Genomic DNA, 26,321 nt, shown 5'->3' with positions numbered 1-26,321 from the left:
CATCCCTAGGAAGTACCTAACGGTCAAACGAAAAAGCGTAAGATAGATGCGTACACAGGTTGTTGCAAAAACGGTATACTAGGTAAGCGGAAAGGGGATGACTCAGGGAGTCGTTCTAAACAACTTTTGTTCTAACTACAAGTTTTGGAAAATCGCGGAAAAAAATTATTCGTTCTCCCATGGAAGTAGAAAAAAATACTTTTTTCTACTTCCATGCGTTCTCCATAGTAAAAAAGTCACGTAACCAACAAAGTTTTTTTTTGTCGTTCTTTAGGCTTAGTATACATACCCTTTTTGCAACAACCTGTATAGGTATACAGTATTACTATGTATACCTAAAGAATGTTGCAAAAGTGAGTAATCTTCACAAACATAACTCTATTGTAAAGAGATGGTGCACTGTATGCCCACCGGATGTCTTAATGGCCAGTGACTGTAACTGTTGAGCTGAGAGTCCCGGGTTTGATCATAAGTCTATATTCTAGGGTCCGCGAGACGATCAAGTCGGCTTGACAAGTCTACGTGCTTGAAGTGAATATTGATCGTTTACAGCGTTGACTTGACAAGTCCCGTCAATATCTACGGGCTTGACCATACTTGACAAAAATTTGATTGACGGCACTTGCGCTTGATGCGACTTGACAAGTTTTATACATTTGCGTTCATTTTTGGGTCCGCGAGACGATCAAGTCGACTTGACAAATCTACATGCTTGACGGTTTCACTTGACGGCACCGTCAAGTGAAACCGTCAAGCCGACTTGATCGTCTCGCGGACCCACCTAACTATACCTAAAATCATAGACTTAGTAGGTATATACTAAGTCTATGCCTAATAGAATAGATGGCAATATTACCTACCATTTGGAGCTGCTGAAAAAAACTACTTATCTTGTTCAGTACCTTCCTTTAGCGCTCGGAAGTTAAAGAATCACCTGCTTACCTATTTATAATTCAAGCATGGTTTCTCTGATTCATCTTATCAGACCTATGAATCAAGTACTTAGTTATGAATCTGTAAATTAGCACTACACACAAGTATTTACCTAATAGTTAGTTACTAGTTAATACCTATAAGTAGGTATGTACTTGTCAATTGAATTAATTTAACACTCCGAAAGTCGCGAACAATGAAAAAGCTCCAGTGATAAGTATAGGTACCATTAATACCACCAAATGACTATACTAATCCTAAACGGAAAAAGCTAGCTTAATGACGCAGTATGCAATATTATTGAAGTACCTACTTAAGTACCTACTTACTTAGCATTTAACAGCGCATCATAATATTACCATATAAAAAGTATTTCGTTAAGTTTAAAAAAAAATTGGGACCTTTAATTTGGTGTCGGCATTTTGTAAGTGCATGGAACTTTTTTATTGCTCCCGAGTGATAATAGACTGGAGATCTGGTCACATTTGTAAGAAAATCCTACCACTTTTACTTTATAGAACCTATAACTTAAGCGATAGAAAATTCGTCATATACCTACCTAGTTATATTTAATTAACTATTACGTTTTTTATCGGTAAGTGAACACCTGTAAAAATTACTTATGGATGCAATAAAAGATTGAGTATTGAGTAGGTATAGGTACTTGGACTTGCAGAACAACATCCCCTGCAGTAAACGACATTACATCTCTGTTTATTTTAAGCGTAGGTACATATTAGACGAATGCTAATACCGATACCGGTTGCCGGAGCAACTGCGGAGGTAAAAACTGCGCTGATGCTCGCATTTAATTTAGCCGTGAACTGCCTGGCATGCTGGGCAGCGGGTAACGGTCCCGTCGAGCGAATTATCCACGGTCCTTACGTAACCGAGGACCGCCATGAGGAGCTGCATAGCTGAGGGTATCGACCTTCTTGTTAGTACTTCAAAGAACTGTTATGTAGTTGGAAATAACTCTCGATCGCAGGGATCGCCGCCAGTTGCTTGTCGCGCGCCAACGCAAATTCTCCTTGACCGTCTCCGCAAAATGTTTACTTTCATGTTTTGGTCGTTTTGTCTGTGTGTGTTGTCCGATGGTGCTCGGGCGCACTCGTATGACCAAAGCCAGTCTGGAGATTTTAATGTTCAGGTTGACTTGAAAGACCTCCATATCATTGCTCTCATGAAAGATGGCAAAGAAGAATATGTGGTAAGTTAATAGCTACCTCGTAACTTAATTAATTAGCACTTAAGTACCTAACCTACCTATCTATCGATGCACTGGTCATTTACCTGTCTAAATATCTACCAACCATCGTTTTTTTCTGCTCTTATCATGATTAATTTATGATTTTCTTCACAGGACTACGACTACGCCTATGACTACTCAGAGATGACGATAAAGCCACAAAACGGGACTACACCGAAACCGTTAAACGTTACAAATTCGAATGTGAATTCTACGACTGTAGAAAAGTTAAACACTACAGAGGCCGTTCCTTTGGACACCACAACTGCTGCTGCTGTCCTGAACTCTTCGTATGCGGAGGCGCCGGCGACGGTGGCCCCTGCCCCTGCGGCCGCCACCGTCGCGCCTGCCCCCGCGGTCCCCACGGCCGCCCCTGCCCCCGCGGACATCAGCACTACCGCAGCCCCGGAGACAGTGAGCCTGGGGAACCACACAGATTCTTCGATAGTGAACATCGTGCAGACTAACAGCACGGCCAGCAACGCCTCGCTCCCCGGCTGCAAGAAGGGCTTCGTCATGAATCAGAAGGGAGATTGTGAGCTGAAACTACCGAACGCTGGAAACGCGTGAGTATTATTTTGGAATGACATTGCATTCAGTCGGCAGGTATTTATTTTCGCTGGTACCCGGTGCATGAATATGGGCTGTTTAAACATGAGTGTTTACATAGGTTGAGTTGAGACCTATTGTATTCAGTTGGAACTACCTATAGGTGTATCCGCCGCTCGGTTAACATTTATGGGTAAAATAGTTACTCAAACCTTCTTTTACTTTGATTATTATAAATTACCTAGTCAGTGACATTATTTAAAATATTTTATTTTTTACTGGAAATTCTATGAAAACTTGACACTACTTTTTTAGATATTTCTAAATCTTCTTTATTATTCAGAGGAAAAACCATTTCAAAGTACTTATTAAACAATAGGTACCTATTTTACTGTATCATCTTTTATTATGTAACTACAACCTACCTACCTGATGCATTATCATGTTTTGTTTATTTCTAGGTTACTGAAGTTGGTGAAACTTTCGCAAAAATTGAAATTAAGAAGGGAGAAGAGGAGGTCTACTGCACGAGGGTAACTGCAAAGCTGAGGGATCAATTAGAATTAACATTACAGACTTTTCCATATAGTTCAGATTAACTTATGTAGGAAGCACCTAGCTATATTGTAGCCTAGCTAGATCTAAGTCAAGTTTGAGGCTAAAAAATACACTTAGATTTCAAACAAAAATTCACTACAATGAAAATCTTACCAGAATAATGTTTGTATAGATTTAGCTCATCTACCTATTTTTTTTTACATAAATGTGATCAAAAGTAGAATTTTGATGCAGGCAAAAGTTTAATTGTAGCCAAAGATTCATCAGATTTCATGTTCAGTTAAGTTTCATTATGAAATTCTGTCAAAAAATAATATGTATACTCACTACTGTTATAATCATAGTTAATAGCATATTGAAAAAATAATATGTTGTCAAGAAAGCTTTAAAATAAAGATAAATTTTAACATATAATTCTTTATTCAAATAAAGTAAAACATCCTCTCACCTTACAGGAATTGTATCTTACTATTAGCAGTAGGACGGTATTTGTGCCATACAGCATAATACTTTTGTACTCTAGTTAGTGCTGTAATAAGTTGAATAGACAGAAATATAGTCTTCAGGCCACAAAAAGTTTAATTTTAATAAATGCAGCACATATTATCATAAAATTAATAAATAATGACATTCAAACACACAGAACTATTTTCTATAAGATCTACTATAGTTTGCAGAGGCAAAACAAGAGAGGTATAAATGCACCAATAGTGATGAAGACCGGCAGCAGCACGGAGCTCTCATCCATGGAGTAGGGGTCCGGGGACTTGGGTCCGCTGGCACGCTTGGACTTGGGAACTTTCTCTTCTACTTCTTCCGTCTCATTTTCTGGCCAAACTAATGGTGGCAACTTGGGCACTTCATCTATGGTCCCTCTCATTACGTACAGGGCATTAATTTTAGGATTATCTCTGTACCCCTTAATAAATTCAACCTTGATTTTTCCACCTCGAATGTCAGATTCTTCCTCATTGTAATATAGCTTTCCATTTTTGATGGTGTAAGGTACATACTCGTCGTGAGCCACCCCGCGCCCGACCTTGTCGAAGATATCCAGATCGGCCACTATAGTGTGGTCCCCATTCAGCACCACATCAAACACTTTCATGTTAGGAGCATTGAAGTACACTTCACTGAACTTTAGAACTAACACATACTGACCGTCCTTGTTGGCTGGAATATCGTATCCGAATGTACTATGGTGGTATCGTTCAGTTTGGTACAGGATTTCATCTTTAGCGTTGGCTCGTCCTATCACAAGCAATTGCTTTCCATAATCCGATGCGGTGCCAATTCTGCCGTGAAGCGGGTCTTTTTCGTAGTATATTCCATTGACATCAGTGTGTTCCGGTCCACCGGCATTTATAGCATAGATTATTTCACCAAGTCCCGTAGCACTTTTGCTAAAACTAATTATGCATAATACTGCAACATAGTATAACTGCAACACTCTAAGCATTTTTGAATTAAGTTGTTTACAATGGTTTCTGTCGATGATGCACTAATTTATAAATATTTCTACAGTCCTCATTTATAAATAGTACAATAAAAAGCCGGCATCGGCTTCTAAAATTAATTGATTAGTTTTTTGCACCACGAACACGAACACGAAATGAAATCAAATCACCCAAACGTCAGCCTGACTGACGTTTTGGTCTGTGCATGCGTGACAGTTTCATTCATGAAAATCTGCGGTTTCACTACTCTGTGGCAGATTACGTTTCAAAACCATTAAATAAATTTCCTAGAGATAAAGACCAGTGAGTAAGTAACTTATTAAAACATGGAAATAATACTTAACATGAAATAAAACATGGAAATTGTACTTGCGTAAGTACCTAATTATTACTTCCATGCTATTAAATAAGATTATACTACCTATATAGGTAGGTAGTGGTAGGTATAGGATTTTGTCAAGTGATGAAGTCATGTGGCGTAACGGATTTCAAACGTCTCGGTTATCATTCGAGAGGCCGTGGGTTCGAATCCTGCCGTGCCTGCCTGCAGCTGTAGAACGAGTAGAAGGTGCTTTATCCCAGAATTCACACGGGTGTACTTTTACTTTTTAATGCGATGCGGAGCTTTTGTATGTAAGTAACTAACTTAGCTTTTTCCGCGAGCGTGGGAATGAAGTAGGTACCTAGTAGTTACCTATTACCTATTATAAAAAAGTCTACCTATATACATATGTAGGTAAACTTTTACTTACTCATATGTATAAGTAAAATAAGTACAAGTAAGTAAGTCATAATATGTTTTTTAATAAAAATTGCATTTGTGCCCACATAGAACAGACAGCATTACCTACTATTATTACGTTCATCAAGAATGCATGGCATACATTGGCGTCTTGATTCTTGATTGTTCAAAAGAAGGTAAATACCACTGTACTTTTGTGTAGCGGCAACATTATGTGTGTTGCTATAAAAGTACAATGTTGGATTCTTCAGATCTTAACTGAGCACCCTAAGAGTTTAAACATGGAAGGGTGGTTCCGACGTTGCAGTTAGTACATACCTACCCGAATTTGAAAATTCATGCCTATCTTATTATTTAAGGTGCTATGTTATTTTGTAGAAAATTATTCTCATGATTGACACCTTTGATCGATATGTATTAACAGTAAAAATACAACTTTTTTGTCGCATTGAGCGGGTATGTGAGTCACACGAATCAAAACCATACCTCTTTTTATAGGTACTTTGAATGAATTTGGGCTGAATAATGCTACATGTTGTATAAATAATCGCCGTGGTCCATTCACTCTACATGCCTTACCTATGAGAAAAATTAATAAATGAGTTACACGTCACACTTAATATTCCGCCCGTGCCGGTAAATATTATGTTTAATCGGCCCATTTTAAGTTTATTTTCACAAATAACCGGTTTTCTTCCGGTTTATCTTAGATTTACCTTAAAACGTAACATTAGCCGCAACGCAACATACACACAGGGTGTTACAAGAGTCCATTGACCTCCTTTGTGCTCCAGCTGCATATTGCGACAATCTGTTAACAACCGACCATAAATTTTACAGCACGTCCTGTAGAAAGGATAATATTAAACCAACGTTGGTACCGATCTAGTCGGTATTATATCACCGATACCTACCTACATAGTGCCGGTTTAACAAAAGCTAGGTAACACCCTGCTGGGTTTATTAAGAGCATTAATTGTAGCCGAGCTTGCTTAAATAATGTATGCAAACTTTTAAGCTCTACCTCTAAGTACCTACTCTTATTTTATATGGGCATCATAGTACAAGCAAGGATTTAATACTTCATATATTATTATTAGAGATGTCACGAATATTCGGCAAGTATTCGGTATTCGGCCTATTCGGCCAGTTTTTTCAGTATTCGGTATTCGGCCGAATAGTAAGTAGTATTCGGCCGAATACCGAATACTTAAAAAAACAGCAAATATCTTATAAAAGAGAATAAAAAAAACTCTAATGAAAGTCGTTGGTTGGCGTTTTTAAATAGACTATTTTATTCATAAAGTACACACATAGACAATAGATACGAGTTTCACCTTGTAGGCTCATCACCTATATTTTGATAACATTTTAACACCCCCACTTTATCAAAATAACAAAATTTTCAGCAAATTACATACAGTGGGAAGGCAAAACTACGCATAAACTTAACATTTCAATATACAATGATAAACAAAGTATTCAGCTCTGTCTTGGCTATTCTAAATTAACAATTCCAAGATCTTTCATAAATTTATAATGTTTAATACCTGGCAAACCTTTAGTTAGCAAGTCAGCGGGCATGTTAGCTGTTGACAAATACCTAGCTTCAATTAATTCATTTCTTAAAACATCTCTTATGAAATGGTACCTAACATCTATATGTTTGGACCGCTTATGTGACTGATCATTGTTTGCCAACTTTAATGCACTCTGGCTATCATTATACATAACAATTTTAGTACTAGAACCAATTATTTCAAGTCCTAATTTCTGTAAATATATCGCTTCTTTGAATGCCTAATCACTGGACTGAAGGTCTCTTGGTAATCAATACCAGCCTTCTGGGTAAAACCCTTGGCCACAAGCCGTGCACGATATCTCACTTTATTGTCTGGATCATATTTCTTTTTAAACACCCACTTGCACTGCACTACACTCGCGTTGCTGGGAGTATCGACAACTTCCCACGCTTGATTGTCTTCAAATGACTGCAGCTCCTCCGCCATGGCCTGCAACCACATCTGTCGCTCTGGCCCACTGATAGCCTCTGCATATGTCAGTTCGTCATCTCCTGTTGTAGCACACATGTTAGCGAAACCATATCTATCTGGCTTTCTCCTTTGTCGCTTCTCTAGTACTGCTACTTCTTGAACCGGTATAGCAGGTATCTCTGAAGCTTTTTCTGTATCCTGCGGCACTGAGCTGTCTTGTCTTATGTTCAGATCTTCTCCACAAGATTCTAACTCTATGTTTTCTGCCTCAACATTCAAGTAATTTGATTCAGAAGAACTTGAGTCATTCAAAGGTCCCAGTTTCACCACAGATTCCTCTTCTAATTCCCCCACTGAATCTGTGCTCTCTAGGGAAACAGTCACTGTATCTGGACGCTTGGGTTTCTCTTGGATAACAACATCTCTACTTGTAGAAACTTGGTTATTTACTGGGTTATATATTCGATAGCCCTTGACATATTCACAATAACCAACAAGTATGTGTCTCATGGATTTCTTGTCCCACTTTGTTCTGAAAAGAAAAGATTCTTTAGGAATATGCACCATCACAGTACTCCCAAATACACGCAAATGTTGCAGATCAGGTTTCCTACTAAACCACATCTCATATGGAGTCTTTTCAATACCTGAAGCTATAGACCTGTTCTTAAGGTATACGGCAGTGTTAGCCGCTTCCGCCCAGAACTTCTTATCCAATTCTGCTTCGAAAAGTAAGCATCTAGCTCTCTCCACGATGGTCCGGTTGTTCCTTTCACTGAGCCCGTTCTGTTCCGGTGTATATGGATTCGTTTTCTGATGAATAATCCCTTCATGCTTCAGAAAATCTCGAAATTCATAGCTACAATATTCACACCCATTGTCTGTTCGCAATATTTTTATTCTTTTGTTTTGATAGTTCTCCACCATTGACTTAAACTCTTTGAAATAAGTCAGTGTTTCACTTTTGCACTTCAGGAAGTATATGAAGGTCATTCTGGTGTATAGTGCCACAAACTTATCTGTTCCGGTGAGAGCGAACTAAATTGGTCCATACCTCATTACTTACTAATGAATTTCATATTGACATGACATAGATTATATGGACCAATTTAGTTCGCTCTCACCGGAACAGATAAGTTTGTGGCACTATAGTCGTCAACAAACAGTAAAAAATATCTTGCACCACCTATTGATTTGCATTCCATCGGTCCACAGATGTCTGAATGCACAATCTGTAACATTTCTGTGGCTCGTGTGCCAGTCGGAAATGGTAATCTTGACTGTTTTCCTTCACAGCATACTTGACAGCTAGTCTTACTTGTCACAAATTTCTCTGGATAATTCATTCCACTGACTAAACCTTGCTTCATCTTGTTCATGTCTGTACTGTTTAAGTGCCCAAGCCGTCTATGCCATGTCTCTCCATCTGTTGTTGGTGATGATAACAAACAGGCTTCATTTTGCATGGTTAACTTGTATACATTATTGACAAGTTCCGCCTCAGCAACTATATCACCTAAACTGTTTCTTATCAGGCATCGGTCGGGTTCAAACACAACACTATTTCCATTCTTTATCAATTCACTAACTGATAACAAGTTCGTCGCAAGTGTCGGTACGCACAATACATTCTTCACAGTGACCTCGTAACCGTAACTCGTCGTGATTTCTACGTCGCCGGCACATAACACAGGCACTGTTGTATTGTTTGCTACTGTGATTTCAGGTAAACTTCTCGAGTCCATTCGTTTTGTCAACCAACTTTCGTTTGCAGTCATGTGTGTGCTGGCTCCAGAATCAACATACCAGTCGCACTTATTAAAGTTTCCGCTCAGAAAAACAACACTGAATGCATTTGTTTGCTTTTTCTTCTCTGTCTTGTCGTTTTTCAGTGGACATTGAGACATGTAATGTCCAGTTTGTTTACATTTGTAACATGTTATTGTTTTGTTGGTTCTGTCATTTGAGTTTGACATTAACGTATTCGGGCCATAGACATTCGGAGTCGGTCCGCCATGTTTGCTATTGTTGCCAACCTTACCATGTTTCTTCTTTTGCCAACTTGACGCCATGAATGCTGAGTTTTCATTTCCGTTCACTACGAATGAGTCGCCATTTTCCATATCTAACAATTTTGTTTTTATGGAATCTGCGGTGATCTTCATCCCGGAATGCTCGATTGCCATGATCATTGGCATAAACATGTCTGGTAAACCGGCCAGTAACAATGACCCAACCCAATCATCGCTTATTGTGAATCCAGTTCCACTTAATCGTTGCGAAGTTTCTACAATTTGTGTAACGTAACTGGTCATATTTTCACATTTTTCTAGTCTGATGGAGATTAAATGACGTAACAAGGTTATTCTTCTTGAAAAGCCCGAATCATCAAATAGAGCCTTTAGTTTTGTCCATAACTCCTTTGTTGTCTTCGTCTCCTTTAGGGTCAATTCAGACGCACCACAACCACACCACAACCACAACCACACCACAACCACGCGGTGTGGTCGGGCGTATATTTTGTATTGACAATGAATAATCCAATTCACACGTGCCACATTTTGTCGTTGTTATCGACCACCTGTGTAATACGACCACATCGCAACCACATCGCAACCACAACGCAACCACATCGCAACGGCAACGCCGCCACCCGGCGGCGGCACCGCGGCCACCTCCTCTCCCTATTAAATGCACACGACGACGTGGTTACCACATCGCAATGACAGCGACAACGCAACCACATCGACATTTTGTCGCTGCCACAACGCAACTGCAAAAAGCCGCTGTCACACAATTCACACGTAACCACAGCTTGACCACATTTTGTCGCTGCGACGTGGTGTGGTTGTGGTACGTGTGAATTGACGCTTATATGCACAAACAATGATGCGTCAATAGTCAGGATCAATTTAGCGCGCGCTCTGGCATCTGCTGCTATCTGTGCTTCATCTGTCGTCGCTCCTTCTTGCTTGAGGTACTTGTCCGTGTCCTCAAGAACTAGCAAGTTTTGAACGGCGAACGCCCAGTCGTCATAATTTTCACGACCCTTGAGCTTTGGTACACTAGCGAGAAAACTTGAGCTCATCTTGATTTTCTGATGTCACACGCGTAAAATAAACCAACAATCTAACAATAACTCGTAAATTAACACTATAACTTTAATTTTCTTTGCAAAATTTGGTGGCCCATAACCTCTAATGAAAGTCGTTGGTTGACGTTTTTAAATAGACTATTTTATTAATAAAGTACACACATAGACAATAGATACGAGTTTCACCTTGTAGGCTCATCACCTATATTTTGATAACATTTTAACAAAAACAATTTAATCGAAACATTTAACTATCAAATAATATTTAATTGCGAAAACCTGAATACAACATCGCGCTTGCGACGATTGCGCTTTTCTTTATAAAATATACAATACCTGCTACTGAGACACAGTAATTTTTTAACAAAGTATGTAAGGTTTGGCTACTGATTCGAGTTGGTTGACCACCAACTTGTACGGATCTGCCGTAAGATTAAGAAGAACACTCTTTAAATAAAACTTCAACTTATTGAATTATACTGGATCACCTGCCGAATATTCGGTGGCCGAATATTCGGTATTCGGCCAAATCATTATTCGTGGCATCACTAATTATGTACCCAACTACCAACTTAGGTACCTACAATCATGTAATATCGTGGAATCCGCTGGTTGTCTAATGTCTACTCAATAGTATAGAAACTCTCACTAAAATACGTAGGTATAGGTCACGAAAACAACGGACTCGGTCTTGTAATTGGAAGTGATGATTAGATATTAGCGGTGTAGCTTTCAAACGACGAATAAATATATTTATTTTCAAAAATAAGCTTAACCTTAAAGTTTTGTACCAAGTAAATATTGGTTTGTCTATGGGGACGGAGTCGCACTTATTTTTCTATGATTACGTATTAACTAACTTATAAATTTTCTGCCTCAATTTTCTGCCTAGATTTCTCTGTCGCCGATAGTACGGTGACCTGCGCCTAAAAGTATACAGGCGGAGTTTTTAAAATGGCGATCGCAAGCTCACATGCTGCTCAAGCACATCCACATAAACACCACTGCTACACATAGCACACACAACACGTCCCCGGATTTATAACAGATGTAGCTGGTCCCTTCATCATCAGGGATCGCTATTTTAAAAACTCCGCCTAGATACTTTGTTTGGATGTTGAAAAACTTTTATTTTATGTTTAAACAGTCTTCACTTGTACCAGGCCGTAGTTGCAAATAAAACTGAAAGGTTTTTATGAAAAGGACAGTGTAGCTTTTAAAAGAGCAATTTAATAAGAAAGACTTTTTTATTTTATTAAGTACTAGGAATTTTATTGTAAGAAAAAAAACTTTAAGCAATTCAATCTCAGTTCCTAGTTAGAACAATCAGTTTACGCTTCCAAATTTGTTTTATCATATTTGAAGACACACAAAGATTGTTTGTTTACCTTTTGTACCAAGTAACATTGAATGCAATTATGAATCATGAAATTCATGAATGACATAAGGGTTATTTGTATACGAAACTGATGCGGCAATGATGACGGGCAGATGCATGCCGTATAGTCAAGAAGGCAGGCAATACTAGAATATGTAGGTGCGTGCTTACTTTCATACGATATGAGTATCTATAACAGAGCAGAGCCCTATTAAAATTAATGAAGCTAAATTTAAGATTTGTAATAAAAATCTTAAATTTAGCTTCAATAAATAGGTAAATACTTTAAATATTCAGTAAATAACAAATAAGATAAGTATACTTACCTACCTACCTAGGTACCAGAGAGTCAAATTAAAGTGTTTGGTACGAATTCATGTCAAATGTTTTTTTTCTTTCACCAGCATAATTTCCGTTTTGCTGATATCTGTGTCCGCAATCTAAATCTTCATTACGTATCAGGAAATCAGGTAAGTCGAGGGGCGTCGCGTCGTATTTTCCTGAAGTCTTCAGGATTAGTGTAAAAGATTCGATTAAATTCCGTACAGTGCGCTGAATTTTTGAAATCTAGTGGAAGCTTAAAAGCTAGTGGTAATGTTCTTTGGTGGATGTACGATTTTAAGATGATGCTGGTGTAATACGAGTTTCAAGTACTTTACAAGTATATAGTAATATTGACTACGTTTTCTGACTTATTTCGTTTTTCATAATTATAATATTGTTATTTTTTCAAAATGTCGACTAACTTTAAGTGAAGTAAAACAATCTAGCCGGAAAAACACAGAGTCACAATAATTCCAACTATTACTGTAATGTATCACCGGCCTCCAGGCAAACTTATCCCTCGTGAAGGCCAGAGTTCTCATGGTCTTACTCACAATAGGAATAAAAGAAGATAATACAACTCTTGAGCTTCGGAAACATTAATTCAAGTGCAATTGAGACTTATTCAAAAGTCACCGGCTTTGGATCACAGAATTGCCCACAAAGTAAAAGTCTTTCGAGGTTCCACTGAAAGTTTTCTTCTTTCAACGCTGCCGTGCCGGGACTTGAATCACTTCTTATTTACAAGGAAAGTCTCTCACAAGTATTCTTTAAATCTTCAGTTTTTATAAAGAATTACGGCACTTGTAGGAGCTGCTGGGCAACGTGATGATGAATTCTGCGATGTACTTACTTACCTACTTAATAAATGTACCTACAAGTAAGAATGGAAAAAAAATCGATGTTGCACTATAAAAACAATCCAAGTGTGTGGGCTCGAGCACCCAGCTAACAATAGTTAATAATTTTAAAAAACTACGATAAAAAATATTTACGACTATATATGATTAGTAAGAGGTGGAATTTGAAGTCGACTAAATTAGTTCCAATGTGATAGTAGAACTGTTTGAGAGAGAGATTTATTATTTTACGAAATTAATCATTACTAAGATTACTTACTTACTTACCTAATATTTTTTCTTGCTGCTCATTTATCACATCACCACAGCAGGAATAGAGCTGCTTTTACATAGGTAATAATAAGTACATTAGAGAGCAATGAAAAAGTTCCACCTGCCACTGCCGTTCCATATTTCTCTGGAAATTTTTCATTGCTCGTGAGTGTATGATAATTTTACAATAGGCAGAACCTTCATTAATCTTAACCATCTAAAATGAAGATTATTTTCATAGCCAACGGCATGCCTATCGCGAACTTGTTTTGACAACGATTTTCCATTTCAAATTGTATTGAATTTGACACTAATTACTTCGTAAATGTTCCTTGGTTTTCACTTCGCTATAGGGCTCCTGTTACTTTCTGTCTTTCTGTCGGCTGCTGGCTTCATAAATTTCATTTTGTCATGATATCATATTACCATTTCATACATCGTTACTACGGTGTCCATTACCTATTGTTTCAATATCGGCTACACCAAAATCGTGGTAATTCATAAGAAATATTATCCAGCTGCTAAATGAGTGAATCTATTCACCCGTTAATGGATAGGTAATTCTATGATCTGTTCTGCGTCACTACTAACTTATATTAGCAGTATGTATTATGTAACTATGTATATTAGTTGTATATGGTTAAGTATACTTGGCGTTGGAACGTCGTATGCTGCCTTCGGTTGCTAGTGTTGCTACCCCAAGTATCTTTAACACATTATATACATATACCTGGCAATAAGCCCGCCTTTGTGTACTTCTTACTTTTTCTGTCTTCATGTTTTTGTCTTTGTTTTGTATATACGGTCAGCTGCATAAGTCGTTATACACTTCTGTACCTTGTCAAACTGACGAACCGTCAATATTTCCATGAATCGATAGGCGGTTTCAGATTGACAAGGTACAAAATTGTATAGCTACTTATGAAGCTGACTGTACAATAAAGTGTCTATAAATAAATAAATAAATAAATACTGTTAGAAGTCAAATCCAGCTTGCCTCTACATCTTAAAATAATCACTGTAAAGTAACGTAAGATTGGTAAAGGATCCATGTCTTCATCACTAAGCGCACAATTCCATTGCTAAAGTCGTTTAAGCACCTCTACTAATATGACAATATGGAATATTATTATAATATATTAACTTTTTTAGGGATCCGTAGAAAAACAGTATGTCTTTCTGTCGCAACCTTAAAAAAATAAAGCTTCTATGTTAACGTAAATAAAATAATAAGTAGGTACCTACAACTATTTATTTTGCAAAGGCGTGAAGTCGTTCGACCTTGGTTGACACGGAGGTCTAGGGTTCAAATCCCGGCCGGAAAACGTACATGGAATGATTCAATGAACGTACAGAATGGACGATTTTATGGCATTAAGCTTAAAACTAATTGCTATGAAATATAAATGATGTCCGCTGCATATGCGCGATGAGCTCAATTTACGAATGGACATTTTGATGTTGTTTTATTCATGATATTTCAGCAATGGGCTTTAAAATAAACATTCGTAATAAACAGTGTTTAAAATGTAAATCAATAGAGCGTATTTTCCTATCTATGAAATTTTCTGACGACACGTTTTTGAAGACTAACTTAAGTATAGGAATTTTGTAGAAAATTTATGAAATGATCAGAGCGCAAGCACATTTGCTCTGCTGCACGACTCACCAGATTTAACACATATACTTAGTATGTAATACAAAGTTTAATTTGAATTAACTATATGTAAATTTCCGCGTTGACTCTTTGAATTTGAGTGAATTTATTGTAAGCGCGCTACAACGTAAAAGTACGCTCACTGCATAATTAATTATAACGTAGGTTCGCACAAGATGACACCTATGACATATTTCCTTTTCTATACAGCCATTACTCTTGGTTAAACAAAAAGCCTTTTATTACACGAAATGTTCATCGCTTTGTGTGTTATTTGCAGGTAAATAATCCATATCCAGCGTTGTATCGCCTGAAAATGTGAACGTTTCATTTCAGCGTTGTTGGTTAGTTACGCTTTTCGCCTGTCATCATAGGCGCTTTGTTTTTGTACGGATTTACAGACATCTGCGTTGGAAGAGCTCTGTGGCACAATCATGGCACAATAGCTGGCACTTGGCTCCCAAGCTTTGGCTGTGTGTGAGTGTGTATGTGTGCTGGCATTATGTTTAGGGTCTGCTCTTGAACAACAACACTGTTGCTGTTGCTAGTACTCATGAAAGTCATTGTATTATACACTCTCATATTCCAGGCAGCGTCTAATAAAATCATACAAGGTAAGTTGGTTCATGAGCAGCTATACCTAGGTAGGTACATAGATTGATATTGTACCTATAAGTAACTTTTTTGTAAGTTTGAACATCTATAAAATTGAGGATAAAGGCAATTAAATCTATCCAGATTCGAGTACAAGCTTTTAAGTTGGTACAGTCGCCAGAAAAAGCTATTTTACAAATAAAATTATAAACGTACCTACATGTATCTTTGTAACTTTACACACTCGTAACTAGTCAGACAGTGAACCTACGCCACAATCCTTTGCTGACTCGTCATAATTAGCACATCGATAAAAAGTTGGATCTGTAGGTTTTGTTGCACATGACTGTACTCACCTACTATCAAAGAAAAAAGCAATTCTCTGAAAATTTCAGATGAGCGAGCAAACTCGAGAAACATTAGTCTTCAAGAACAAGATTACAGTCCTGAAGTCTGAAGTAGTTATCTGAGTCTGAGTCCCGAGCATTGTTGGCGTGATGGCGAAACATCTTCAACTAGCCATCAAATCAAACCTGCACACTCTTCATTTATTAATTTAAGTTTGTATTGCATCCAAATTACAATACAGGCAGCGGTAAACTGAACAAAGATACTTCTAGTTAGACAAAGCACTCAGAAACTATAATAAGTATAGCTACCGACTGGATGGAGTGGCGGGTAGTTTATCGACTTCGAGTTACCAGATGAAATCAAGTTAGTGAATAGATATGTATACCTAGTAGACGCATAAATTGATGCTCTCTATTTTATCATCTATCAATTTACTATTTATTTATTTTTACACTCTACATAAATTGTATAGGTCTGAGTCTACGATTTCCAACGTGGTCTGAATTATGAAGGGGACTGAGGACTGAAACTGACTGAAACGGTGTTCCTATCAGTGGTGGCGGCGGCGGTGGCGGCGCGCCACAGATCCTCCGCCGCCGCGAACTCAGTGTTATCACAGACTCGCAGGCCGGCACTCGCGCCCGCCCGCGCTACACTCGCGACAACCGTTACCTCACTTGCAACAACCTCCACGCACTCAAACATACTAAAAAAAACCCTAAAAATAATTATGAAATATCTAGAAACGTCGTCTGAAACACCGGCCTCGCTGTGGAAAATCGCGACAGTCCCGAGTGAATAAATCTGAAGAAACTTTTCACGAAGTTTGTCAGTTTAGTGATAGCGGTGTTAGTTGCTGGTTTAAGTGATGTTGTAGCGTTCGAAGAACTGATTAAAACTTGCAGGATACTCTGGTAAGTAGTTTAGTCAGTAATTTAATTATTTTCTCACCTAGGGTATTTATGTAGATACTTAGGTTGACTTGCATTTCCGGATATAAATTTAACTTAGATATAGCACCTATAGGAAAATTGGAAATACCCAAATCAGGGTCTAATCTGCACACCTAAACCTTTAAATTGGGATCTTAAACGGGATGAGGCAAATTTGCATAAGAACAACAGGGTTTTGTTCCATTGCCGAATTTGGCAAGTTTCAATGTCCGCATGAGTAGGTACCTACCACCTACGCTTTTTAACCGTAAAAAATTGCGTTTGAATAAAAATTATGACAATTTAGTATTTTTCGTAGATCAAAACGAGCTTCTGTTTTAAATAAACATTTTCCACCCACAACAAAAACGAACACTAAGTAACTGGTACCTATCTTATACATTAATCATTAGCATTAAATTAGTCATGTCTTGCTATTTTCAATCTTTAACTGAACTAGGATAACATAATAGCGAACTTTAACTAATAATATTTTCCAATAATTTAGATACATAAACCACGACAAAGATTGAGTTTGTGTTAAAAAGAGTCGGTCTCAACAGAACAAATTATTTTATTAAACAACACAGCTTTCAGTATAGCTTACAAATACCTCTTCTGAAGTAACGTTGTATGTAGTATAAGTTTATGAGTCTTGCATGTTAAAGGTTTTTTTTTGTGAAATCAATAGTTACTCAGCCGGAACTTAAGTCCCCAATGATAGTTAAAACGAACACAGCGCTGCTTCAACTTGCGCTAAACTTGACGTTTCAGTCATGAAACCCACAGTAGGTACCTAATCTCTAATCTTTTATCTCACGGAATTCTGACAGTTATCAATTTTTGACATGTCAGAGATCACAAACCTTTTTTGGCTGGGTACTTTTTTCAATACGAGTCTAAATATCAGTTGTATCCGGAAAAATTTATATATTATATTTTTAAATATTTAGAATGATGGTCTTTACGTTAGGCGCTAAAGAACCACGAGGACGCTTCTTACTGGGAGAGAAAAAGTCTGACTCTTGTGCTCTGTCAGATGGAGCCGCTTCCTGGGAAGGGCCAGGTTGTGGCTCCATAACGTTTATAAAAATCAACAAACTATCACAACGCGAAAGGTCAACGATAAGAAACCGGCCAAGTGCCAGTTGGTCTCGCGCACTGAGGGTTCCATACAAGTCTACTTACCTGAGATATTTTTCCTTTTAATTTCATCATTATGTACATCTATATGAAATATTAGCTTGATATCTTTAACCGTTTCTGAGAAAAAGGGTGGTGACAGACAGACGGACAACAATAAGGGTTCCCTTTTTCCTTTCAGGTACGGAACTCTAAAAAAGAATAGTAACAATCGGATCAATCGTTTCCGAGATATTCGTGTACAAACATACATACCAACAAACATATAAACATACTTTTACAATAATTTTTTTCATATTTGTTTATTAGGCTTAATGGATTGTCATATGTTAATATGGTGCAGTTCCAATAAACTTACATAGGTACCTATATACCGAACATATTATGTACTTACCGAATTGAGAATCTTTTATTTGAAATCGATTAAAAAGGTTTGTTATCCCTGAATTTAGTAGCAAGTGATGCCATGCTAAAGAATAAAATAAAGTAATTAAAATTAATTCGATACAATGGTCGTGAGTCGTGATTTTACTTAATATTATAAATGCGAAAGTTTGTGAGTATATGTGTAAGTATGTATGTGTGTACCTTTGTTACTTCTTCACGTCAAAACAACTGAACCGATTTTAATGAAATTTGGAATGGAGTTAGCTGACACCCTGGATTAACACATAATAGCTTATGGGTTAATCCAGGGAATTTCGCGATAAAAAGTAGCCTTTTTATCGCGGAATTCCCACGGGAAAACTAATTAAGGTGAAGCGAAGCTCGTGGCAACAGCTAGTATTGAAATATTTGTTATTTTTGTATTACCTACTTCACTTGAGCAAGTAAATATTTAAATTTTTGTTTCTCTATGAAAACATTAAAAAAGATATTGCCTTTAAATGGATCCAAATTTTACCTTTTTTCGGTGAAGAGCTTTTTTAGTGGTATCACTAATGAAATGTCAGAATTCCGCGGAATTAAAAATTAGAGTGTAAGTCATAATTAGGTATCTTGTAATGAATACCTAATGTATAATTAACGTGCAAAATTGTAGAATCATCACGATTCCGTCATGATGGTAGAAAATATATATTTAGTGCTACTTCTTCGGCTGCTTTCCCAGTAGGCAAATAGTTCTCCCGTAGTAACGCTGCGCCGCAAATTCGAGGAGGGAAAAATAGTGAGGGTAAAACTAGCAAACTGTGAGCACTCTGCCTATTAAATCAACTCAGCTGCGGCTAACGCAGACGGCGGGAAACCCTTTGCCTACTGGGAACTCAGCCTTCGGACGTGATTGTTTTCAGTACAGTTGGTTTGTTTCTTAATTGCCGGATAAGTTACGCAACCTGATTTATACAAGTTATGACGATTGCATTGAATGAGTTTTTCTACTTCAAGTATTTGCACAATAAATTGTCACGAGATGTATAAGAATCGCGTGATTGCGAGGAATAAATTAAATGTCTGTCCAATTTTAAGTGCCAAGGTAATTAAATTGTCCCGTTGTCTACTACTCCTGTGTCTCGGATGACCGGATGGTGCAGCAACATTGTATTTATACCAATTGTCCAGGGTCGGAGTACCAGCCTTATTATTTATTATAATATTTTCTTTAAAAAACATAATAGTAATTTAGAAGCAGATAATATATCTGTGTGCAGTGTGCACTATTAAAGAGCTACTTAATTAACAGAATCAAAAACAGATACTGACTTTTACCTGCTTACTGTCTAGACAAAAATTACATTGGTAGTTTGTCAATAAATGTAAATCTTATTTCCTTCCCTTAACGATTTTGGGACACCCTGTATGCCACTATATCAGCGGTTTGCCACAGAACTAAAACCCCGGTGAAGTTAGTCGCGGGACGGTGCAGCTTTTATAACTTCCAGCTCCATCCATTACCACCACTTTAGTGGAGCTGTGTACTTATCTACGAAGTACTTATACAGGTAATACTTCAATCCAGGCGTAATAGGTTCTATTCTATACTCGTCATCGTTTAGTTAAAAGTTTTACTTAAAACTTGCAACTTGTAAATAGATGAATGTTAACGATCTTGATGTGATTTATTCTTACTGATCAATCAAGAACATATAAAATTATGGTATTTTTTTTAAAGTAAGTAAACTTTTTTCATTTTAACTTAGGTATTGTTTCATTGGCAAACACTTTATTCATATAATAACTTAATCTGATTATCTAAAAATCTGCGTAGGTACCTAAGTATAGTGTAGTTAGTCAGTTAGGTATGTGGTGCAAGACACTGCAACTACTCACTTGTGAGCAACTTGCGGGTTATCGCAAAAGTACTCTTTTACCGATTCCACGAAGTAACCAACTAAATAAAGTCAATTTTACACGATACCACTTAGTTTCGAAAGGTACTTAACATAAATAATAACTTTAACATCTTCCCTTACCCGGAAACTTATAAAGTTTCAAAAGGTTATTGAAAGTGATGTTGTACCTTGAGGAATAATATGAAAAGAGATATCGTTTATATTTGTTTAATCCTGTAACCTTAATTAATTATTTGCAACTAGGATTCTTTATGTTATGCTTATGACTTGAAACGACATTAGCTTCTACAATCTCGGTACTGGGCATTGGAAAGTAGGTTCGAAATTTTGTAATTAGCATGAAAAGGGCGTGAAACGTGGCAGTTTTGGCAAAAAATGTTTCAAACGCCTTACACTTCTCCCTATCTGATCATCATCATCACGACCCATTACGTCCCCACTGCTGGGGCACGGGTCTCCTTCCAATGAAGGAAGGGCTTAGGCCTAGTCCACCACGCTGGTCAAGTGCGGGTTGGTGGACCCCAACACAAGCAAGCTTGTGCTGAGAGAGTTGTCGGGTAAGTGGGCAACCCGACTGTCAGATGTTTTCAAGTCGCCCGAAGGCCTCTGACTAGGCTTAACGACTGCTGCCGAAGCAGCAACCGGGACCCACGGCTTAACGTGCCGTCCGAAGCACGGAAGCGTCCAGAAAAGCACCACTTGAAATTGGTCACCCATCCAATGGCTGTGTCAGTTGTTGCTTAACCTCAGCGATCGGTTACGATCACTGAGGCCCACTCGACTACGGACGCTTCCTATCCCTATCTGATAAATATCATAATTACGAGACAAAATTCAAGTAAGTAGAGATACACACTTGTATTAAGTACTTATATTGTATGGTAATCCACGATAGGTTTGACTCCAATAGCAAACCTTGAAATAGTCAGCATTTCCAATTTCCGAGCCTATTATTTTGGATTTACTGTAGGCACTTGGAGACTGTAGTGAGGACGGCCGGATATTGACAAAGCCATTTATTGGAGCTGCCGCTGCCGGTGCCGCTCGCTCTTCACTCTCGTGACTAAAACAGAGATAAGCAGAGTATGTAAATAAACAGTCAACTTAAAAAAATCGGAAGTGTCAACGTAATAATAAATAAAATAGGTTACAGTGCCACAAACTTATCTGTTCCGGTGAGAGCTCACGTAAATATCTAATATTTCTCCATTCTATAAGATTTTAAGTTTGCCTGTAGTGGTAATTCGTATTATCGGTTTTAATAAACCCATCTAATCTATATCAATATATAATTCATTAGTAAGTAATGAGATATGGATCAATTTAGTTCGCTCTCAACGGAACAGATAAGTTTGTCACACTATAACTTACATTTGACAGCTCGATGCTTACATTTTAACTTAGGTTCAGTCGTTATAAGTGTCATACTCATGATGTCACATGTCCTTTTATTTATCGTGTATCGTGTGACGTAAGTTAATTTTTCAATTTCAGTAATTTTTACTTTGACAATGCGATATGTAAAGTCAGTGGCGGATTTACAAATTTGCCGCCCGTAGGCCATTCAATTTTTGCCGCCCCTACTGACTTCTGATATTCAATTCGTTAGTTTAATCCCGTTATTACTATGATTGTGAACTTAATGATATTTCTATGTCTATCCGTCACCAACTTCAAATGTTTCATCAAATCTTTTTTAAAGTTCCGTACCTCAAAAGGAAAAAAGGAACCCTTATAGGATCACTTTGTTATTCGTCGGTCTGTCTATCTGTCTGTCTGTCACCACCCTTTTTCTCAGAAACGGGTATAAATATCAAGCTGACATTTCGCAAAGATATACAAGGTGGGCCAAAAGTAATCACCCTATTGGAAGTTGCTCTCATTTATACAAATGGCCGCCAATTTCAAATTTGTTTTGATATTGGTGGACTAGACAAATGCAGAAAACAATTTGAGAAGCCATGGAGTGATATACTTCCCAAGAACGCCAAATAATTGTGTATATTCCTGAGGTATATTCAGTTTTCGGGTCGCCTTTTTTTTCGTTTTATCTGTCATTTTTCCCTGCAATATCGCCCGATTTAACCGTCTCAGACCGTTTTTGTGGGTGTTTTTTGAAGTCCCGTGTTTATGTGAATAAGCTCGTGTCTCTGGAAGCCCTTAAGGTCAACATTCGACACGAAAACGAGAATCTCTCACCCGAAGTTCTCGCTGAATTGATGAGAAATGCCATAAAAGGGCAATCAATTGTGACGGAATCATTTGGCCGATATCATCTTCGAGACTTTACCAATAAAATTTTAAAGGTTCAAATAAACATAGTTACTAAAAAAAAGAATCGAAGTTTTTCCTTTAGAAAAAAACTTAGAGCCAATCAACATAGGATGACTTCTTTTGATCCACCTTGTACAAATTTGGAAAAAAAAATATTTTTGGTTACCTTTCATACATGTAAAATGGTGATGATTTTTTTCGTTGGTGTAAGGTATTGTATCGGTCTTTCAAAAGGGAACACCCAAATATTCCGAAAAACTTTTTTCCGAATTTGATAACCCCGAATATGTAATTTACGAAATATTGCAATACCGATTTTTTTAAATACCGAATTATAATAATCACGAAAATAATAATTTCGAATATTATAATCACGAATATTGATATTACGATTGTTAAATATACGAATGTTAAAAAATACGATTACTTTAAAATACGAAAAATAAAATACCGATTTATTATAATCACGAAAAAGTCAAATCCCGATCGGAAATATGATAATTCGTGATTTTGACAAAAAAACATAAACGTCTTTAAAACTTTAGAACCAAAACCAAAAGATAGGTGCGACGACGAGCAAAGCGAGGAGGAGCGTGTTAGGTGCACATAGATATCGAAAAACAAAGCGGAGCGCAGCGAAGCGGAGCGGAGCGTTTCAAATATAGAGCAAAACAATTGCTAGGATTTTTATGGTGTTTAAACTTAAAAACCTTAGGACCTAAACCTAAAGATAGGTGCGACGACGAGCAAAGCGAGGAGGAGCGTGTTAGGTGCACATAGATATCAAAAAACAAAGCGGAGCGCAGCGAAGCGGAGCGAGCGTTTCAAATATAGAGCAAAACAATTGCTAGGATTTTTATGGTGTTTAAACTTAAAAACCTTAGGACCTAAACCTAAAGATAGGTGCGACGACGAGCAAAGCGAGGAGGAGCGTGTTAGGTGCACATAGATATCGAAAAACAAAGCGGAGCGCAGCGAAGCGGAGCAGAGCGTTTCAAATATAGAGCAAAACAATTGCTAGGATTTTTATGGTGTTTAAACTTAAAAACCTTAGGACCTAAACCTAAAGATAGGTGCGACGACGAGCAAAGCGAGGAGGAGCGTGTTAGGTGCACATAGATATCGAAAAACAAAGCGGAGCGCAGCGAAGCGGAGCGGAGCGTTTCAAATTTAGAGCTAAACAATTGCTAGGATTTTTATGGTGTTTAAACTTAAAAACCTTAGGAACTAAACCTAAAGATAGGTGCGACGACGAGCAAAGCGAGAAGGAGCGTGTTACACATAGATATCGAAAAACAAAGCGGACCGTTTCACATAATATAGCTTAAAAAATATTGTTTTTATACGCATTATTCATATAACCATTTCTTGTTAACTAAGAAACATTCGGGAATTTGTATTTTCGGAATATTAAAACTTCGGGATTCGTAATTTTAACAATTCGATATAATAAAAAAACGTACTTTTGAAACATCGAAATAATAATATTCGGAAAATTGACTTTCGTCATTTTAATAAATGTGGTGTTTGAAATTTCGTTTATAAACTATTCGTGATTTTCGTTATTCGGAAACTTAAAATTCGGGATTGTGAATTATTCGGAACTATGAAATTCGAAATTTTAAAAATCGTTATTTTCATATTCGTAAAAAAGTAATTCGGAATTATGTAGTGTACCCCTTTCAAAAATATCAAAGGTCTTCTCAAACCATTTTTTTATTCAGTGACTGGTTTACGAAATATTAAACTGCAAATTCTTGGTAGACTCAAGTGACTGTTTGGTCCAAAAATATCACTGATGTAAGTACTTAGTACATATGACAAAGTTCCACACAACTACCATTACAGCCGTTTCCAGTTTCTCCAAATTAGACAGTATTCCCGCCGCTTCTTGTCGCGTTACAGGATTTTCAGTAATAACATCTTTGATTGATTTCAAAGAATAACTGCATGCCTAGAATCTCTTTAACTATTACATGCTTCATTTCTGGCTGACCAACGTCTCAAATTCACCCTATTCCGGGTTTTGCCATTCCCGATTTCACTCATTTATTTACGCCAGCGTTGTGTCGAGTTTACAAAAAATTGCTGTAGCAGCATGAAAAAGTGACAATCTTGGCTAGTAGCACGGGGCGCATATTTAAGACGTGACATAAGTCGCAAGTGCATCGCGCTTGTACTCACATCGCGCAGCCTCAAGAGCGAGCGCGACGACGTAGAACTTTTGTCACGACTTAAATGCGCTCCGGACTAGCCCTTCTGAGCATGATTTAGCAGCCACAGTTGCCACTAAATTCAAAGAATATAGGTACATACTGATTATATGACAGTGCGTTTATTTATATGTAGATTGTGTACACGTAAATGTATATTAAAAAAATCTGTAAAATAAAAAATGCTAAATTTGCCGCCCCTCTAAATCTGCCGCCCTAGGCACTGGCCTTTTTGGCCTATAGGTAAATCCGCCACTGTGTAAAGTGCGACCGTGTTAAATAACCGCAGTAAATGCGGCTCTTGTGTTCAAGTATACTTACATATTGGCATCAGTGGTTTAGGTCGGTTAGGTCCAGTGCAAAACATGAATTTAGTGTTACTGTCAAGGAATTCACAACCATCAGTGAACTTGTGAATGAATTTACGCGATTTTTGTCTATTCGTAACTGCATACCTCCGTAGTAAAATAATTATACCTACTATATTTCAACGTTAATAAAATTATAACCTAATTATTTCATGCGTAAATAGGAATGTTACGTAACCTACCCTAATCATGTATTTATTTAAATTTCCCAGCAAATATATAGCCGTATTTGCTCATTATTAGTTAAATACACAATAACATAAATCAACGAAGCGTTTAATTGTAACAATTTATTAATGCTAAATTATCATTTATTAACTTTCCAACATAATTCATCATGTAGGATTAAATTTATATTGGTTTGATATTGGGGATGCGATAAATGTTCCTACGCGACATGGTAAGTCATAATAATAATATTCCTGCTGTAAAAAAACACGAGACTTTGTAGATTTCAGTATGGTGATAGGATCCACAATAATTTCACTCGACGCTCTGGGAGTCGTGAAGAAAAAGAAATGTGCCTAGAGGGGACTGTAATTGAAAAATCTTTGACTTTTATAAAGTTAAATAGAACTTGCACGTCAACCAATTAATGATTAATGAGCCTACGCGATAATGTGTAATAGTTCTCTACAACTTATTATTTCGAAAGTTAAGTATTGTTTCTGTCCAATATTCAGTATTCAGGAAGAGTAAGTATTAATTTTATTATGCTACGCAAATTGATTGATTCCATGAATTCCATCCAACCAACATTACAACTGTTATTCGTACTTATACAAAGAAAACAAGAGTTGTATATTTGTATTCAACCTTTGTTGATCCAAGGAGCGCATATCTCCTGAAGAAATAACGCTGCCGTTAAAATCATAACAGGTCTCTCAGACACTATTATTGTTTAATATAATTTACAATATTATGTAGCTGTTACTGTAGGCATTCCTCATCTTGTTATCTTGCTGGAGAACCGTGCAGGAAAGGGTGCCAATGGGACCATACTACTAAGTCTCCGGTATATAAGTGAAGGGTCTACTCTGCAGACTCTGCTATATCATTAACCGTTATAGTAAACATTTACTATTATAGATTATTGAATTTACATCTA

The 26,321-nt window shown here is 37.3% G+C and overlaps 3 protein-coding genes across 3 annotated transcripts in view; 2 read left to right on the top strand and 1 right to left on the bottom strand.

The window, feature by feature from the left end:
* Positions 1-1,920: 1,920 nt before the first annotated feature.
* Positions 1,921-3,667, top strand: LOC125489073 (cell wall protein SED1). Its single transcript, XM_048623650.1, has 3 exons — positions 1,921-2,143; positions 2,297-2,748; positions 3,193-3,667. The coding sequence occupies exons 1-3, from the start codon at positions 1,982-1,984 to the stop codon at positions 3,266-3,268; spliced, it is 690 nt and encodes a 229-aa protein (XP_048479607.1). The 5' UTR covers positions 1,921-1,981; the 3' UTR covers positions 3,269-3,667.
* A 23-nt stretch (positions 3,668-3,690) lies between these two features.
* LOC105392494 (malectin-A) lies at positions 3,691-4,932 on the bottom strand. The gene has a single exon (XM_011564121.3). It carries the CDS (start codon positions 4,746-4,748, stop codon positions 3,954-3,956), a length of 795 nt encoding a protein of 264 aa, XP_011562423.3. The 5' UTR covers positions 4,749-4,932; the 3' UTR covers positions 3,691-3,953.
* An 11,654-nt stretch (positions 4,933-16,586) lies between these two features.
* The window catches only part of LOC105392505 (G-protein coupled receptor dmsr-1), a 36,202-nt gene continuing 26,467 nt past the window's right edge, over positions 16,587-26,321 (top strand). Inside the window, exon 1 of the mRNA XM_038117913.2 lies at positions 16,587-16,906. The gene's annotated coding sequence lies outside the window, so the exon portion shown is untranslated. The remainder of the gene's footprint in view (positions 16,907-26,321) is intronic.

The sequence above is a fragment of the Plutella xylostella genome, chromosome 10 (assembly GCF_932276165.1).
Source record: "Plutella xylostella chromosome 10, ilPluXylo3.1, whole genome shotgun sequence".
Classification (NCBI taxonomy): Eukaryota; Metazoa; Arthropoda; class Insecta; order Lepidoptera; family Plutellidae; genus Plutella; species Plutella xylostella.
The sequence above is the reverse complement of the archived record's forward strand: the minus strand, read 5'-3'. Positions and strand labels throughout refer to the sequence as shown.

Excerpts from the sequence above, each read along its gene's own strand:
- LOC125489073 (XM_048623650.1), top strand. The coding sequence starts at position 1,982 with ATGTTTACTTTCATGTTTTGGTCGTTTTGTCTGTGTGTGTTGTCCGAT. Across the intron at positions 2,144-2,296 it reads ATGGCAAAGAAGAATATGTG|GACTACGACTACGCCTATGA; the intron begins GTAAGTTAATAG and ends TTTTCTTCACAG. Across the intron at positions 2,749-3,192 it reads CTACCGAACGCTGGAAACGC|GTTACTGAAGTTGGTGAAAC; the intron begins GTGAGTATTATT and ends GTTTATTTCTAG.
- LOC105392494 (XM_011564121.3), bottom strand. The coding sequence starts at position 4,748 with ATGCTTAGAGTGTTGCAGTTATACTATGTTGCAGTATTATGCATAATT.